Below are 18,938 nucleotides of genomic sequence, written 5' to 3' on the forward strand. Positions count from 1 at the left end.
TGAGCATAAGACACGGTAAGTTTGACTCCTAGATATATAAGGGAGGAGGACTGCCATGTGTATGCGTAGGAGTTTTGTAGGGAGGTCAGAAGGGAGCTCGGGATGTTTATGGGGAGAGCATCTGTCTTGGAAGTGTTTATTTTATAACCGGATAATTTACCGAACGATAGAATAAGGTCGTGTAAGGTGGGTAGGGAGAGCAAGGGTTGAGTAAGTGTAAGGAGGACATCGTCCGCGTATAGAGCAATTTTAAATTCCCTATCGTGCAGGCGAACGCCACGGATGTCCGGATGGGCCCGAATAGCGGCCGCTAGCGGCTGAATGCACAGAGCAAAAATTAAGGGGGACAACGGACATCCCTGGCGCGTGCCGTTACGCACAGGGAAAGAAGAGGAGGTGGCGTGGGGAAGCCTAACTGCAGACATTGGTGTGGAATACATTGCATGAAGAGCGGTGATAAATTCCCCCCCGAAAGCCCAAATGTTCCAAGGTGGTAAACAGGAAAGGCCATAAAAGGCGGTCAAACGCCTTCTCCACATCAAGGCTTAGGAGGAGCATGGAGGAGCGTTGCTTACAGACCGCATCAATCAAGTCGATTGTCCTACGGGTGTTATCCCTGCCTGACGGAAAAGGGACAAAACAGACCTGATCATGATGTATTAGCTGGGGGAGCCAGACATTAAGGTGATTAGCCAGCGTTTTAGCAAAGATTTTCAGGTCGGAATTGAGAAGAGTGATGGGTCTATAATTTGCACATACCGAACCGTCTTTTCCCGGTTTGGGAATCACTACAATGTGTGAGTACAGCATGGTGTTCGGGATAGGGTACCGGCCTCAGTGTTCTGATGCAGGCGCATCAGCGCGCACCCGCATCAGAACTCCTCATAGCACACAATGAAGCAAGCGGCCCGAGCCGCTCGGTTCATTGTGTGAACTGACAGGTCTTTCTTCAGCCGCAATTCACTGAATTGCGGCCGCAAAAAAAACACATGTCAGTTCTTTGCGGCGCCGCTTGGGATCCCAGCCAGAGCGTACACTATGTGTATATGCTCCGGCCGGGATCCCATAGAAGAATATGCAGGTGCCGAGGCGTACAAAGTACAACAGCCGTACTTTTACGCTGTGTGAACATAGCCCAACTGTGTATTATGTAACCTCTGTACTGTATGTATAAAAAATAAAAAAAAAGCGCTGCAGAATTTGTCAGCACTATACAAATAAATATTATTATTATGTTATTCACATATTATTAAGCATGAGGCATCAAAAAGATAGGTTTTTATTACTGCTACTTAAGTGAAGTTACTCAGAGGTATTCTATCCCCAGAAAAAATGTAAAAAAAAATAAGTTTGTAAAGTTGACATGAATATAAATAAGAAAGCTTATTAAAGGAGAATTCCGGCGAATTCTAAAACCCGGCAGCCTGCAGGGGGAGGGGGGGAAATTGATTACAAGTAGGAACTTACCTCCCCCGTGCCTGCGGTGAGTGGCAGGAGCGGACTCAGGGCCCCCATCAGAAGTCTTTTATTCTCCTTAGTTGTGAAAGGCCTGTCCTGGCTAATGGGCTGGCCGTTCAGCCAATCAGTGACTGTAGCTGAGCGGCCAGTCCATCAGCCGGGTTGTGATGTAGGCGACCTGGAGATTGTCCTGGGGTCCCGACACTCACCGTGGCCACAGGGAGAAGTAAGTTAATACTTGTAATCAATGTCCCCCTTCCTCCTGCAGGCTGCTAGATTTCAAAAAATTGCCAGACTTCTCCTTTAACCTATCCCAATACCTTACTGCTGCCATTGTGACAGCTCCCGATCGCGGTTGCTTCCTGGTATGTGCCGTCCTCATGGGAGCTCTGCAAATCACTGATTGCAGCGGTGACCTGCCTTAGCAGGCTCAGTGGGCAGTTCCTGTGGGGACCACTCATATAGCTCTAAGGGACAATGCTAAGGCTCCTTTCACACTACATTTTAATGGTTTCTAACAGGGCTATAAATCAGGGAAATCCCCGATGGATACCTCTGAAGTATAGCTATGACAGATACTACTAAGTTGCATCAGTCATACATAGAGTCCCATGCTAAAATAGTGTATACCACTTTTTTCTGTAGTCTGCTCTTTGGATAAGTGAGAGGTGTTTGCTATCCCATTTAATAGAAAAATGGAAATGAACGAATTTGCTGTAGGTGATTTCCCAACGCATAGGGCAAACGGACACCATAAATGTGGAATAACAGGGCGCATCTTATAAATAGAATGCAGTATAACAGAGACACTAAGAGCGGCCTGAAGCCCAACACAGTGACGTATTGTAGCGTTTAACATAAAGCATCCTGAAGCCTTTTGTGCTCATATACTGCCCTCTAGGAAATTATCAGTTAGTTAGTTACGACCATCTAATAAATGAATTTCTATCATCCTAATAGAACACTAGTAACCAAGAATCAATGCTCCGGATAGTACACAGATTACTGATAGTCATTTATCAGCTATACAACCAACACATAATTAGTCCATGTAAATGAAAAATATGAAGCAACATGAAATCACCTAATAGTAAAAGTAGACACTGCTGTCCCAAAAGATTTTTACTGACCACTTACTGCCCAATATACTATGTCCTCTAGACGTTACAGTGCTAGATATTTTACAGCATCTGTATGATATAAAGCATTCAGCTTTGTTGGAGCCCACGGCACAGTCTATCAGACTGGAGTTTAATCTATTAGATTGACCCATAAAGAATTCCGGGAAGCAGTAAGAGAAACGTATGGCCCCTTAAAGTAAAGATTTTGGTGTCAGGCAGCAGCGGAGGATTGATGTCCCGGTTGGGACACAACCCTGCTGGTTTGGCACGGGATTTACTGGAGTTGAAGACATGATCAGAATTTATTTAACTAGATAGCATTCTCCTGAAATGCTTGAAAATCTATGGGCTTTCTTTTCCTCTTATAAAGGCTGCTGATGCTATCAAGTAATTGAACTGGTATCTGGTTTATTAAATTGTCAATGTCATGATTTTTAATGGCATTTGCAAGCTAAAGAGGATTAAATCTGTCTCTGACATTTCCCATTCTCATGGATACACTCTGCCAAGATCAAGGTAATTCCTTTTCTTTACCTCCTCCTCCTGTGTCACAAGGTGTCCTGGTATGACCAGACGGCTGATTCTTAGGGCCAGGCTTCTTCACAGCTGTAATGTAATACCAAACACTGGGAAACAATGCTTCCTTTTTTTTTTTTTTAACTGAAAGGATTGTTTGTCCAAAAGTAACAAAGTAACCACTCAGCTGAGAGATATTGTTCATTTATTCTTCATATAAAATATGTAAAACATGGCAGCTTTATCACATATACATAGCTATCCAGTAGGCCAAACTTACATAGCAATATGACCCTTATTTCCATTATAAGATAGGCCACCCCCCCAACAATCAACAGTTCTTGCAACAGCATGGTTCCCTTCACTTCAATGGAAATTTATCGCTACTCAAAGAGTCATGGTTTCTGGTTAAGTATATGGCTTACATCCCTGTGCCATGGCTGTGCAGAAAAACCAAGTGTGCCAGGTTGGTTGGCACCACGTCATTCAGCGATTGATGGCCTATCCAATAGACAAGCTATTGTTGAGTTATCCCATTTAAATAGGGTTCTTCTAGGCTATAGACTGATGGCATATCATTTTTGGTTGGGGCCCATTTCAGTGTTTCCTTCCCAACAGCACTCCAGGCCTCCTGCTGGGCAGGAAACTGCAGCACGGTACCATTTAAGTGGATAAGGTACCGCTGCAGTACATTGTACAAATAGCTAGTGCATGACAGGCTTTTTTCTTTTGCAAGTGCAGCCACACTGGTAGCAATGGGACAACTTGTGTGTTAAGACTTTTAGTTATGTGCAGGGCCGCATCTGTCATGAGGCAAGATGAGCATCTTGCCTCAAGCAACAGATTGCTGGGTCCTTGAGGGGGCAGTGCTGCAGCCCCCCCCCCCCTCCTTTTCCCTTTCCTGCCAACTACACTGGCATTTACAGCTTACAAAGTCAGAGCAATGTCATGCCATATGTCTAACCCTAGCAAAATTAAAAATAAGCCTTATTTTACCTTTGAAATCCAGACACCTTATCCCAAAGGTAGACTAATGTATTAATGTTAGTGTTTATGAAATAATAAGGTTATATTCTATTCATTCCTTCTTTCTGCAGACCATATATTATGTCCACAATTTTTTGTCCACGGTCCGCAAAAATCTATCTGTAATGCATCCATATTTGTAAATGCAAAAAAGTGGAACATATTTATAAAAAAAAAAGGAGAAATGGTCAAAATGATGACACTAGCTAGAATAACGGATTCATATTTTTTTTGCGGACGCTACATCCGTAACATCTGCAAATTATGGTGATTGTATAGACTCCTATTGGTGTGTGTCCGTGCCAAATCACAAATCTGTAAAAATATGGATGTGTGAATAGGGCCATTGAAACATATGGGACTGTACTTTGTTACTTACTAACTGCGTATCTGCAATTATGAACAAAAAAATATGTATATAAGTGTGAAAGAGGCCTAAAGGTTCTCTTTTGAATGCCTGTACATGAAATTCAACAATTACTCTTAGAATATCTCTAGAAATATATAAAAGTAGACTTTATTATGTATTAACATTTGATATATTATACAGTTTTACCAGCTTCATTGCACACTCCCTTAGCACAGTACTGTACAGCGGACATACAACTATAAACTTCCTGCCCAGGTTTTCTGTGGGAAAGGTCTAGAATTTGTGAAGATCTTCAAAGTACCTTTCACACAAGGGGGAATGTTAGAATTTGGTCCCAATATTTCTGTAAAAGAGAAATAAAATGTATTAAGAACTGAAGATCATGCTGTCAATCAATAAGCATCAACTGCCCCGTAGAAGCTACTGATGGCACCAACTGCAGGCCTGGATCACATGTGCATTGCTGTTTCCATTGTTCTGCTCTATTATGAGTCTGTCAGGTTTGTGTCATGTCCTGTTATTTACTTGAACACATAAGCACAGCCTACCTGGTCTAGCCCCTCTCTTCCCAGGGGCAATAGCAGCTGATCTGTCTACCTTTATTCATTGTATACCTCTGGCCCTTACCTGGTTTAGCATTGGACTAAGACTGTCATCCTGATGTTCCATTACTGGATGCCAAATACTTTCGTTCTTGGGAATGTAACCTCATTGCCATTTGTTCCAGATTCTTCACGACAGTAAATCCATCACCTTGCTGAGGGGAACTGGGAGTCCTATGAGACAGACGCCACATTTACATTGAGATCATTAGTCCAATTATTTAGAACTACGGAGGGCCTCTTAGCACACTATATACCTATATTTTCCTGCTCACCTTGGTGGTGTTGACTCAGCAGGCTGACTGAGAGAACGTTTTACCTAAGTAAAATAAAAAAGTACATTTATGAATAAATAAAAAAAAATATAAAAGCAAAAAGGGAAATTGCATACAAAGAAGGACACAAAGATTAACCAACAAACTACCAGTTCAAAAATCAGCCCCCACTATTAGGGCCCTTTTACATGAAACAATCTTTGGCCATCCGCGGCCACAAACAAGCGCTGATAAGCAAGACCGCCGCTCGTTTGCAGTGACTTTAGAAGGCACGATTAACTGTGCAGCGAATATATAAATGTATTGTTTACACAGGGAGACGTTTGGCCACTAATACATTTTTACTGTCGCCAAAAGATGCGTTCAGCCGAAGATCGAGCATTTTCCCAACAATCAGCTGATCTGTGTCACTTTTACATGGCTTGATTATTGGCCGAATGAGCATTTCTAGGAACACTCATTAACAATAATCAGCCCGTGTGAAAGGGACAAACAACTAAAAAAAATAAAATAAATATATATATATATATATATATATATATATATATATATATATATATATATATATATATATATATACACATACACTTCACAAAAGGTTGGAGCCGCGGTACCACGATGTGGAATGCACAGTCCTCAGGGGATTAGACCCCTATCCCCAACGTATCCAAACAAAGCAAGTGAAGGACAGCATCTCCAATGCAAAAGTGCTCTTACTTTATTGTGCCAGTTTGCATAAAAATTACAACGTTTCAGCTCTCTACCTCGAGCCTTTTTCAAGCATAGCATAGCATTTTTCTATGCTTGAAAAAAGCTCGAGGTAGAGAGCTGAAACGTTGTAATTTTTATGCAAACTGGCACAATAAAGTAAGAGCACTTTTGCATTGGAGATGCTGTCCTTCACTTGCTTTGTATATTTGCATTGGAGATGCTGTCCTTCACTTGCTTTGTTTATATATATATATATATATATATATATATACACATACACACACACACACATATACACACATACATATACACAGGGTGGTCCAAAAGTAGGTGGACAGTATGTATAATAGGGTTATGAAGGGGGGATTTATCAGACATGGTGTAAAGCAAAACTGGCTCAGTTGCTCCTAGCAACCAATCCGATTCCACCTTTTATTTTCCAAAGAGTCTGTGGGACATGACAAGTGAAATCTGATTGGTTGCTAGGGGCAACTGAGCCAGTTTCACCATATTTGATAAATCTCTCCCTTCATAACCCTATTACACATATTGTCCACCTACTTTTGGACCACCCTGTATATATTGAATCCGCTTTTCTCTTTGTTGAACAATTTTGCTTAAATCATCTACTAATACTAATAGCATCTACTAATGCTAATACTTTAGGTATTTCTCCTTTGTCGATATCTTCAAGCTTACAAATACAATGTGTACATACAACGTGGCCCTCTACTCTGTGGAGACCTAATAAGGTGTAAGCCTAAGACTGCAGAAGCCTGGAAACTTTACCACATAACCAATAAGCAATACCTTTCGACTCTGGGGAAGCTTGGTGCCAACCACATCTCCTGGTAACACTGGCAGCGGAGGATCTTGCTTATGGAGATGCAGGCTTGTGTTGATGTACTTTATACATTCATCTAAAGTAGAACAGATGTAAGAGCAGGTTCCTTGTAGGTTCGAGCATGCTGTATTAAGTTTCTGAAAGAGAAGAAAAAAAATCCCAAGACTTTACATACAGTATATTTTGAAAGTTTTGCACCATGAGAGTAACAGAGAGAAAAGAACTGGACAATGCTGGAGACATAGATCTACAGTGGATGACTCCAAACAGTATCAAAACCACCTCATTTGAATACCCCTTACAGAGGAGAATGGGAGACATGTATGGCATAGCTAAAGGACCAAGTTACAAATGCATTGCTGACTCTTCCTGCTTCTTTCTGCTATGCAACAGATAACAGCTTGCTCCCACAATACCCTCACTTATCACACTTCTAATGAATATAAATCAATGACAACCACTGTTCTACTAAGTCCAAGGAAAAATTAGGAACATTCCCTATGATGCACAGCTATTTAAGGTGTACAATGTGTTGTTTGTGGTGCTGAACACAGAGCTGCAGCCAAACAGAAAGCAACCTTTGATTTCCGAAATGATTCTGGTCTTCTTTGACATATAACATGACCACCTTCCCAAGGGTAAAAACTTGCCCTTTAACCAATATGGTGGCCATGTTCCAGACATAGTCTAATCCATAGGTCCTAACCCATTACTTGCTGGGATATTCAGATATGTCATTTTTTCTTTTGTTTCTGAAATAAAAAGGGCGTTCTGAGACTTTTGTCTCACTCTGTATATAATAAACATTATATAACTTTATTAATAAATGTATAAGGAGAAGTCTGGCATTTTCTAAGGGTCCTATTACACCAACAGATTATCTGACAGATTTTTTAAGCCAAAGCCAGGAATGTATTTGAATAGAGGAGAAATCTCAGTCTTTCCTTTATTACCTGTTCTCTGTTTATAGTCCATTCCTGGCTTTGGCTCAAAAAAATCTGTCAGATAATGTGTTCGTGTAATAGGGCCCTAAGAGCCGTCAGCCTGCAGGGGGAGGGGGAAAATTGAATTCAAGAAGTAATTTACCCCACCCCGTGACTGGCTGGAGCGACCGTGGGACCCCCGCCGGAAGGGATTTTCCCCTGTGTTGTGATGACGGCGGAAAATGCCTGTCCCAGCTGATGGACTGGCTGCTCAGCCAATCAGAGACAGGAGCGGCGTCCAACCTAAGTCACTGACTAGCTGACCGGCGAGTCCATCAGCTGGGTCTTGACGTGGACATCCTGGACTCGGTGGGGGTCCCATGGACACTCTAGCCGCTTTTCTACATTCTAGAAAATAAAAATGTAAAAACATGCAAAACATGTAATTTACCCAATTGTTATTTTGGGTCATTAAGTTACTTTCAATACAATGTAGGAAAACCAGTGACATGCATAAACTGGTTCGTTAACAATAGTGTTTAATACAAAACTGTTAGAGCAAATTGACAAGTGTAACAAAGATCACATGAAACCTGAGTGCTGAGACAACAAAGACTGAGGGAAACAATCTGAACCAGGATCCAGGGCAAATCTGCACATTTGGTTTATAGTGGAGTCTTCTACAGAATTGTCTACAGTGACTAGACTAGAAGATAAAGAAAGGGATGAGATAGTGCAGCAGTTTCTTTCCTATGTACTGTATGTAAGGCGGCATGCTGAGAGTGGAATCTATAAAAAAAAATCCTATAGAATCATATTGTATGATTTTTAAATAATTATTTAGCATTTTATTGCATTAAAATAATTATTTGATAAAATAGAAAAACAGAACTGAATATTTGGTCCAGAAACCTTTGTTTGCAATTACAGAGGTCAGATGTTTGCTGTAGTTCTTGGCCAAGTTTGCACACACTGCAGCAGGGATTGTGTCCCACTCTTCCATACACATCTCTTTACAGATATTTCAGGATTTGGGGTAGTCACTGGGCAACAGTGAGTTTCAGCTCTCTCTAAAGATTTTCTATTGGGTTCAGGTCTGGAGATTGGCTAGGCTAATTTTCGTATTTCACTTTTCCTTTTTTTTCCTCCTTGTGCTTAAAAGGCCATAGCAGTTGCATTTTTACACCTACAGACCCACATGAGCCCTTATTTTTTGCATTACTAATTGTACTTTGCAATGACGGGCTGAATTTTTGCATAAAATATGGTGCGAAACCAGAAAAAAAAAATCATATGCACGGCGAAAAAAAAACAACAAAAAAAACACAATTCTTTTTTTTTTGGGGGGGGGGGGGGGGGCGCTTCGTTTTTACGCTGTGTGTTCTATGGAAAAACTGACATGTAAAATATATGTTCCTCAAGTCAGTACGATTAAAACGATATGTAACATGTATAACTTTTATTTTATGTCTTGTAAAAAATTTAAACCATTGTTAACAAATATATGGTCCTTAAAATCGCTCTATTCCCAGGCTTATAGCGCTTTTATTCTTTGGTCTATGGGGCGGTGTCATTTTTTGCGCCATGATGTGTTCTTTCTATCGGTACCTTGATTGTGCATATGCGACTTATTAATCACTTTTTATTACAATTTTTCTGGATTTGATGTGACCAAAAATGCGCAATTTTGCACTTTGGGATTTTTTTGCACTTACGCCGTTTACCTTGCGAGATCAGAAATTTGATAAATTAATATTTTGGGCAATTACACACACGGCGATACCAAACATGTTTGTTTATTTATAAAATGGGGGATGATTCAAACTTTTATTAGGGGAGGGGGCTTTTTATTAATAATACAACTTTTTTTTTTTTTTTTTTTTTTACACATATACTAGAAGCCCCCATGGGGCAGTATATGCACACTGATCTCTCATAGAGATCTATGCTGTATAGTTATACAGCATAGATCGATGAGATCACTGTTCTATTGCTTTTGAATAGAATGAAACAATAGAATGCCGAGCCAGGACCAGCGCCATTACGGAGCACAAGCCGGCCAGCACCAGACGCCGAGATAGCTCCTTCGTGACAACGTCACGGGGGGGGGGGGGGGGGGGGGGGGTCTAGGGGGCGATTCAATACAGTGAAGTTGTCCTGTCTCATTTGCAGAACAGCACCCCAAAGTATGATGTTTCCACCCCCCCCCCCCATGCCTCACAAGTGGGACTGTGTTCTAGGGGTTGTTCTTCCTCCAGGCACGGAGAGTGGAGTTGATACAAAAAAATGACCTTCTCCCATACTTTCTGGGCTGATTCCTGTTTTTTTTCCTCAAGGTACACTAAACAGTATCACTGCTTCAGACACTTAATCCATATATCCATAGGAAATATCATAAAGATCTTCACTGAGAAAACAGGATTCCCTGCTCCAGCAAGGGGAAGGGGATTTTATTGGCCAGAGATTTACATCTTTTTAAGCTATAGGCAGCTGTGTGATGTGTCCTCCAGCTGTCTACCAACACTCATGGTGACCATGTACTGTAATATGCGTAATATACCACTGCTTTTACCTCCTTATTAGGCGAAGATCCTGCCTCATCTGTAGTGACCGCTTCCTTCACTTCTGCCACTTGCCCCATAAGTAGGTCACAGAAGAGCCGCAGCTCTGAAAGTTTCCGGCTAAGACTTTCATTATCTGGCAGCACATCTAGGAAAAATAGATACAGGATAAGAATGAAATGATCCAAATAAAACCCAATGGACCCCATTGTCTTATAATGTGGTGTGGTCAGGGACTGTCAATGTTTGTCATTAAGGGTAGGAACAGCACTGCATGCTAACCATCAAAGGTGTAGGAGGCCTGGACAGAACCCCTGGAGCAGGCCTGCCATGCAGATGTGAATGGAGCCTGTGGGTTTATGCAAATAATAGGAGTTGTAAAATATGGACATAAGTGGCTGATTATGTGTAAAGAAATATAGCTGGAAACAGAAGGATCCCAATATATCCGACAGATGTGAAGCATTTATAGTGAAACCATACACGATGCAGCTGCTATTGGACATAGCGGGAGGCTGCTGTACAAATCGTGGACTGAATGGAAAATTTTCAGCTTCTCGGAAACGGGGAAATTAAAGTAAAACGTGCAGGAAACTTCTGTAAAAAAATCCCTCACATAATCAATAGAGTGGCTCCAATCTGGAGCTCTATTACACTCAGTATGCACCAGATTGAACCAGTTTGTCTACGTTCTCACAGTGAACCAGCTAGACCTGATATTAATTTCAGGTGACTACTTGTGATAACTACACAATAACTTACAGGGACTCTGACTGCAGGCACAACATGGATCCTTTACATTCTAACATATTACTGTATAGTTCTGCCTCTAATTTCTATCCAAGCCGCCAATGCTGAATGCGTTCTTTAAAGGGGGATGTGTCATTGGATTAACCTATTGTTTAAACTGCATTTTTACGTGACACATATTAGAGAATTATTGGTGATTTCTTTTCTAAATTTCTGTATTACTATCTCTGTTATAAAATTATCATAAAGTACAGTTTTCACACTAACCACTTGGCCTAATAAGATGACAATTCCTGAACAGATCTCTTACCAGTGGTCTCCTCTTTATCTATAGACATGATTACAGTAAAGGGTGACACCAGTGCTGTATATTCCAGCGTATAAGATGACTTTTTAACCCCGAAAAATCTTCTTAAAAGTCGGGGGTTGTCTTATACGCCGGGTATAGCCGCCCAATACGGTGGGGGAGCTCAAAAATGGCCGCATCCCCACTGTATGGGGCGACCACTTTAAAAAAAAAAAAAATACTACTCACCTGTAACCAGTTGCTGGCAGCCGCGCGTCTCCTGTCACGTTCCTGGCGCAGGCAGTGTGACGTACAGTGAGATCCCCGAAGCTATCCCGGGCAGCCCAGCATCTCATCAGAGAAGCTCAGAGACGCATGGTTGCCAGGAGGGTTTCAGGAAAATGACAGAGGCTCCAGAAGTTCCTGAAGCACTCGGCTGTCTGGGAGAGCTTCGGACAATGCCTGCGCCAGGAACGGGATAGGAGACGCACGGCTGCTGGGAACAGGTCACAGGTGAGTTTATTGTTGTCTTTAGCTACAGTTAACCCCTGCCTGACCATAGCAGGGCTCCAGCTAGTAAACCCTACTGCGATCAGGCAGGGGTTAACATTTTCCGGTGTATAAGGCGAACCCCTGACAGTTTTCTTAAAAGTCAGGGTTTGTCTTATACGCTCAGTCACCTTATACGCCGGAAAATACGGTATATAAAAAAGATGGGATCAGGAAATCATATCTATAAATGCTGTTAAAAGTATTTAAGGCAAGATGGCTGACCCCATAATAATTTGGGGAAAAAAATAAAACACAAAAAATTTAAATTAGAAAGTAGAAACAGATTAGAATAGAATAAAAGGATGTGTTTCACTATAAAAACTAGATATATACAATTTGAGCTATTCTCAACAATAGGCATAAATACCTTTAGGTTTCTGAGTTGTGATGTCCCCCAGGCAGGCCTTGGCTGAACCTAGAGCCACCAACCACCTCTGTCTATCTGCTGCATTGTCTGCACGCAGGTAGAAACACTGCTCTTTTGGTATATAGAGATCCATCCGGCAGCTATCACCCTGATGCACTGCAAGCAAGGAGACCGAAGTAGTTAAAAAAAAAAAAAAAAAAAGTTGTGAGAACTTAGCATACAGATTAGAGATGAGCGAACATCGAGCATGCTTGAGTCCATCCAAACCCGAGAGTTCGGCATTTGATTAGCGGTGGCTGCTGAAGTTGGATAAAGCCCTAAGGCTATGTGGAAATCATGGATATAGTCATTGGCTGTATCCATGTTTTCCAGACAACCTTACAGCTTTATCCAAGTTCAACAGCCCCAGCTAATCAAATGACGAACGTTCGGGTTCGGATGGACTCAAACCCGGTTCGCTCATCTGTAATACAGATGTGTCGAGAACAAAGATTTTACAGGGAGTAATATGCAATTTTACAAAATGTACAGATTTACAGAATGCACTAGACAGGTCTATGATGACAAAGTTATAGGATAGGTCTGACACCTGGTTTTAAAGGAGAGTAGTGGTCGGTAACCAAGACAAAGAGCTGTCAACAATGAGATGGAAAGTGCGGGCATATCAGGAGAAGGAGGCAGATTTGCTAAATTAATGTATTTGCAAAAGGGGTTATCTAGCGTTCTTAAATTTTTGACATGTTGCTGCCATATTGATAAACTTATCACTAATCATATTACAATCACTGACTGAGACAGGACTGTGGCCAGTAATTGTCTGTGCAAGCTGTCACTCCCAAGATGAGTTAGTCTCAGAATTAACGATGGCTACAGACACCGAGGGACACCAGCAACTGCACTGGGACACCGGGTGAGCATAGAGAGGTAAGCATGGTGTTTGTTACGTTTACTAATATGGCAGTGAGTTGGCGATACGGCTGGCGTATGCCAGGGAGGAAGCAAGACTCTGTACCTCATGCCTGGCATATGCCGTGTCCTATGCCGTCTGACACTGCAACCTGCACAAAGAGTGTCAGACTGCGTAGAAACACATCCTATAGTCAAGACACCCACTTAATTTATTCACGGATCCAAGAGGATTAACAAAGGACCATCACAACACGCTGCTAGGAAAAAAAATATTATCAAAATTAAAGAATCCCTTTATTAGGATAAAAAGAAAACTGAAGGGGTATTATAAAGCAGTAGTAAATCTTACCTCGGATTTCACACACGGCCATCTTAATGCTGCCCTTGCTCCCTTTATTAACGTCATCCTGTGAGTCATAGTAGGACAAGATGCCTCGGTCCAGCACAAAGTAACGTGGCTGCCAGCCTGTTCAGATTGTAGAGAAGAACATTACAAAATGGCATAAAGTGAAAGTTTGTATTCAAATAAAGAGCGCCATTTGTGATTGTATACAAGAAGACAAAGAAAAGGTATATTAAGCAGGGGGTGCCTGGATGCACATAACACTAAACCTGTAGCACCCAGTCATTTCCTCTTCTTCCACTGTATCACTTAATTAAAGGGAACCTAATCTGCAGCCAGTATTTTATAGGCCGGGAAAATTTCCAGAGAAACTTATTCTTTTATTAATGTAAATCTTTGCTCATCCTGGGCTAAGTAGTCATGTGTAAGGCCGGGTTTACATATGTCCAGCGGTGCGGCGGCGTTTCCCTCCGGCGCAGGAGAAAAGCGCCGGAGGGAAACGCATCTTTGAACTGATCCCATTGTTTTCAATGGGATCGTTCAAAATGTGCGGCGGTGAACTAGTGGCCGCCGCATCGCCGGACCGTCGGTGCGTTAGGATGCATCTTGCAGCGTCCTGGCGGATCGCCGCTCCGGTGATGCGGCGCCGCACCAATTCAATCGAATAGAGCGCCGGATGCCTCGCCGGGCAGGACGCATGCCGTTCGGCTCTGGCATCCGGCGTTCAGGCAAATAGTAACACAAAATAAACATATCTCTCCCCCTGTGTGCTCTCCCCCTCCCCTATAGTCCCCCCTTGGTCCCCCAGTAGTATATCACCCCCCCTGTTTCTCCTCCAGTAGTATATAGCCCCCCTGTTGCCCCCCCAGTAATATTTAGCTTCCCTGTGTGCTCTCCCCCAATTAGTATACAGCATTGCTGTGCGCTCTCCCCCAATAGTATATAGCCCCCCATGTGAGCTCTCCCCCTCCCATATAGCCCCCCTGTGCGCTCTCCCCCTCCCATATAGCCCCCCTGTGCGCTCTCCCCCTCCCATATAGCCCCCCTGTGCGCTCTCCCCTTGTAGTATATAGCCCCCCTGTGAGCTCCCCCAATTTAGTATATAGCCCCCGAGCGCTCCCCCGCAAATCCCATTGAAAATGACAGGAAAACATACTGGGGAAAAAAATGTCAACTGATGAGCGCAACTTGTGACAACTGATGACAACTGATGGAAACTGATGGCAACTGATGGTTTTTAATGAAAAGACGGATAGAAAAACTGATCACAACTGATGCATTTTTGGCATCAGTTGTGACATCAGTTGTGGTCAGTTTTTAGGCAAAAAACGCAACTGATGTCAACTTATATATGTAAACCCAGCCTTAGTAGTCATACCAGCTCGCTGGGGGTAAATGTACATATACAGAGAGAAGGACCGCTCACTTAACTCCAGAACTATTCCTCTGTTATCCTTATTAGAATTGTGTATGACTCAATAACCAGCTGGGTGTTACCAGTGGAAGGCGTATCCTTTCACAGTCTGGCACTCTCAGCTCCGATTGGACAGTGTCAGACAGTGCAGTAACACACACCTCATTGGTAACACCCAGTTGGTTATTAAAGGGGAACCAGTCTGCACTGCTGCCCTTCTTTCTCTGCTGGCCACACCATTTTTGTGCTGTCTGATTTAAAGCAAAGATGCTTGTTAGGAGCACTGGGGGCGTTTCTTGGCCCACAGAGCACCCCCCTCGGCCTCCTTCGGTAATGCCTTCTCTATGGAATTTATATACACATAATCATGCCAGTCTTTGGTGCACTTCCTGACTGGCATGAAATATGCATACATGAATATCTATAGGAAAGACATTACTGAAGGAGGTCGCGGGTTGCGCCGCGGGGGGTGCTCAGTTGGGGCAGAGAAATCCCCCAGTGCTCCTAAGAAGCACATTTGCATATTTGCTGTTAATCAAACAGCACAAAAATGGCAGAGCCGACAGAAACAGGGAGTTTGCACAAATGTGCTGATAGTTTCCCTTTAAAGGGGTAGTGCGGTGCTACACATTTGTTCACTAAATAACACACATTACCAAGTTATACAACTTTGTAATGTGAGTTAATGGCCCCCTTCCCTTTGTTTCCCCAACCCCGGAAGTGTGGTGCATTATACTCACCGAATCACTGTCTACCCCGGCCGCCATCTTGGTGATGATGCGATCGACCCAAGATGCCGTCCAGGGTCGATCGCTTCCAGGGGTGGGGGAAACACGGTGAAGGGGGCCGTTCACTTAAATAACACACATTTCTAAGTTGTATAACTTTGTAATGTGTGTTATTTAGTGAATAAATGTGTAGCACCGCACTACCCCTTTAAGTCATACATTTCTAATAAGTATAAGAGATAAATGGCACATCACAGAGCTATAAGAAAAGATATTCCAGAACTGTTATTTCATGAGCATTGCATGTATTTGATAAAACAGACAGGTCAGGAGTGGTGACTTTTTAAAGAGGAACTATCAGAACGTTAGACAGATCTAACATGCTGATAGCCCCCTTTTGCACAAGAGGCGTCGAGGATGAAGGTATCTCTCTTACCTTCATTCTTTGTGCTGTTCCCATGCAGTTAGTCATTGACGCCTCAGTCCGGAAAGATCATTAGGAGCACTGCCCCACCCCCATAGCTCCAACCGGCCTGCCCACTCCATTGTCAATCATTAGAAGGGGTAGATTGGCGCTGTGGGGTGAGGCAGTGCTGCTAATAGGGCCCCAGTGCTCCAAGCAGTCTTTCTGGACTGAGGAGTAAAAGACTAACTGCACGGGAACAGCGCAGAGGATGAAGGTAAGAGACATTCATCCTCTGAGCCTACAGCGCAATAGGGCGCTATCAGCAGGCTACATTTATCTAACCTGCTGATAGTTACCATTTAAACAAGAGGCTGTAAGCAGCTTACAGCACCCTAAAATTTATATTTCAGTGCCCGTTTGTCTAATTCTTAAAAGAAGTGTATATGTCCAATGAGAAGCTATAGATAGAATGTGGGAAAACAGAAAATCAGTCACTTGTCAACAAGCTTTTCAGGTTATATGAGGAATCACATTATATAATTTACATATAGCATTTCTCTCCTGTCTTCTCTTCTGTGAGCATCTCTAATTTTCGATTATCCCTGGGCATAGACTAGCTACTATAGTATCTCCCATGCACAGCATATACAAGGGGAAGATCAAACTCCCTTATATCTCTATTGCACACCTTCCAAAGCAGCAGTAGCATGGAGGTCATTATAGAACAGTACTAATCAATTTCATGACTTGATAAAAATTAATTGAAGCAATAATTTAAAAATAATAATGATATTAAAATAGATCTGTCCATAACTAATGGGATCTGCCTAATGTCTATTTACAGTCAGAACTTCCTGATTACACAAATAACAAAACATTCCAAATAAGCCAGAAGCCAAAGGGAAAAGACAAAAACAAAAGCCTATTGTTATACCTTGTGTTGCCAACGTGTATAATAAATATCTTCCCTATACCTCTGATAGGTGTAAATCACCCTGTGCACAGATAGATAAGAAACCATGTTTGCTCTAGGGGTAAGTCACAGAGCATTCCCATAAATACACAGATGGAGAACCTGTCTGACAGTACAGAACGCTATTTCACACTCTCTTTCTTATAGGGACGGAAATACCAGAAAAGCCACTTATAGAAGGCTGGGCTTTTTACCTAGAGGAAGTTATTACCGATTCTGACCTAACTTGGATGCAGTTACAGAAGAAGTGCAGGACTCTACTTGACTGACTATTATAGTATATAGTCCTGGTTTATTGTAAGATATAACACTTAGGAGCAATGGACATCTATTCTTGAGCCGGTCCTTTAGATGTACTTAAAGTGAGCCTGTGGACCCTGCACCTGGGGCAGACCTCGCCTGACCCCCAATAGAGCCCCTGATACTTACCCCCTTCTACCGTCCTGCTTCCAAAGCTGGTCCTGCTGCAGAGAAATTGCTGCCTTACGGTCTGCATGCTCGATATGTAAATGAGAGGACATGAGGCCGACGTCCATAGGAATCACTGCTCCACTGAGCACGCAGACCGCCGGGCGTTGATTTTTTCGCACCGGGACCAGCAGGAGGGGGTAAGTATCTGGGCTCTGCCCCAGGTGCTGGGGTAACAAGTTGCTCTTATTTGTCATCACTGTGCTGGATTGGGAAAAGGGAATATATGAAGAATATTAAAAGGAACCTGTCGGCATAACAATGCTATCTCAGCTATTGGCATCATGTTATAGAGCAGGAGGCGCTGAGCGGATTAATATATATATTTATGGGAAAAGATTTATTATAACTAGAAAACTATTGACTGAAATCTCTGATAGACTGTAACATATACAGCTATGATAAGACCCCATCATTCACATTATGCAGTGATAATGGCTGAGCACGCGGCAGCGCTCCTCTGTGGGCATGAGGAGTATTGGGGGGGGACTGTAATTTTTTTTTTTTTAAAAAAAAGGTCTAAAATTGCACTCCATAAAATCCCATTATTATATGAGACTAATTAGAGTTTGTAATGTCAGCCAGAAATTTCCAGTAGGGTCAAGGCGTTTCTTGGGGTCAGCAGGGGCATGCATGGCTCAGGTACATAGTGCCTCTATACACATAAACATCACTCCTCTCTGTCATGGAGAATTGGCCATAGCCACACGTTTCGCAATCTGAGGTTCTCCAGCTGTTCTAAAACTACAACTCCCAGCATGCTCCTACAGCCAAAGCCCATCAGGGCATGCTGGGAGTTGTAGTTTTCCAACAGCTGGAGGGCCATAGATTTGGAAACGCCTATACAGAAGCATGCTATATTTTATGTCATTCTTAGGCTGCATCGACAAAGAACTACAAGTCCCAGCTCACCTACAAAAAGGATTTCTCCACCTGTAAAAATAAAGTTCCACCCCAGCGATGCCCACAGCCGCACTTGTATCTATAACCCCGCCAGCTCCCAGTCCCTGGCTGCAGCACAGCACCTACCAGACAAGTAGTTGGTCCATTTCAGCAGCGAACCCTCCATGTCCTGCAGCCTCATAGCCCCGCCCCCTACAAGAGGCGATCTCGTCCATGAGCGAGTAGCCTCAGCTCGACCAATGGGATACAGGAGGGCGTGGCTTGTCCTAGACACAACCGAGTCTCTGTGCTGCTAGGAAGAAGGTTAGTGCGTGAACTAGGCTGACGATTTAACCAATAAGATTTCAAAGTGATCGCCGCGTGTATATAGTGGGCGTGGTCTAATGCCACTACATGCCAGTCTAGTAGACTGAAGGTGGGGCGTGACTTGCC

General features: G+C 42.8%; 1 protein-coding gene across 1 annotated transcript; it reads right to left on the reverse strand.

The window, feature by feature from the left end:
• Positions 1 to 3,283: 3,283 nt before the first annotated feature.
• Positions 3,284 to 18,908, reverse strand: LOC138792601 (pleckstrin homology domain-containing family A member 3-like). Its single transcript, XM_069970217.1, has 8 exons — positions 18,633 to 18,908; positions 13,621 to 13,737; positions 12,363 to 12,518; positions 10,419 to 10,555; positions 6,890 to 7,060; positions 5,369 to 5,412; positions 5,119 to 5,267; positions 3,284 to 4,834 (listed from the first exon to the last, which is right to left on the reverse strand). The coding sequence occupies exons 1-7, from the start codon at positions 18,685 to 18,687 to the stop codon at positions 5,144 to 5,146; spliced, it is 804 nt and encodes a 267-aa protein (XP_069826318.1). The 5' UTR covers positions 18,688 to 18,908; the 3' UTR covers positions 3,284 to 4,834; positions 5,119 to 5,143.
• Between the last annotated feature and the right edge of the window lie 30 nt (positions 18,909 to 18,938).

This window comes from Dendropsophus ebraccatus, chromosome 5 (genome assembly GCF_027789765.1).
Source record: "Dendropsophus ebraccatus isolate aDenEbr1 chromosome 5, aDenEbr1.pat, whole genome shotgun sequence".
Taxonomy (NCBI): domain Eukaryota; kingdom Metazoa; phylum Chordata; class Amphibia; order Anura; family Hylidae; genus Dendropsophus; species Dendropsophus ebraccatus.

Bases quoted from the DNA above. Each gene is read 5' to 3' on its own strand.
- LOC138792601 (XM_069970217.1), bottom strand. From the start codon at position 18,687: ATGAGGCTGCAGGACATGGAGGGTTCGCTGCTGAAATGGACCAACTAC. The intron at 12,519-13,620 runs GTAAGATTTACT...CCTTGCTTGCAG, and splicing joins GGCCGTGTGTGAAATCCGAG to TGCATCAGGGTGATAGCTGC. The intron at 7,061-10,418 runs GTAAAAGCAGTG...CTTCTCTTTCAG, and splicing joins GATCTTCGCCTAATAAGGAG to AAACTTAATACAGCATGCTC.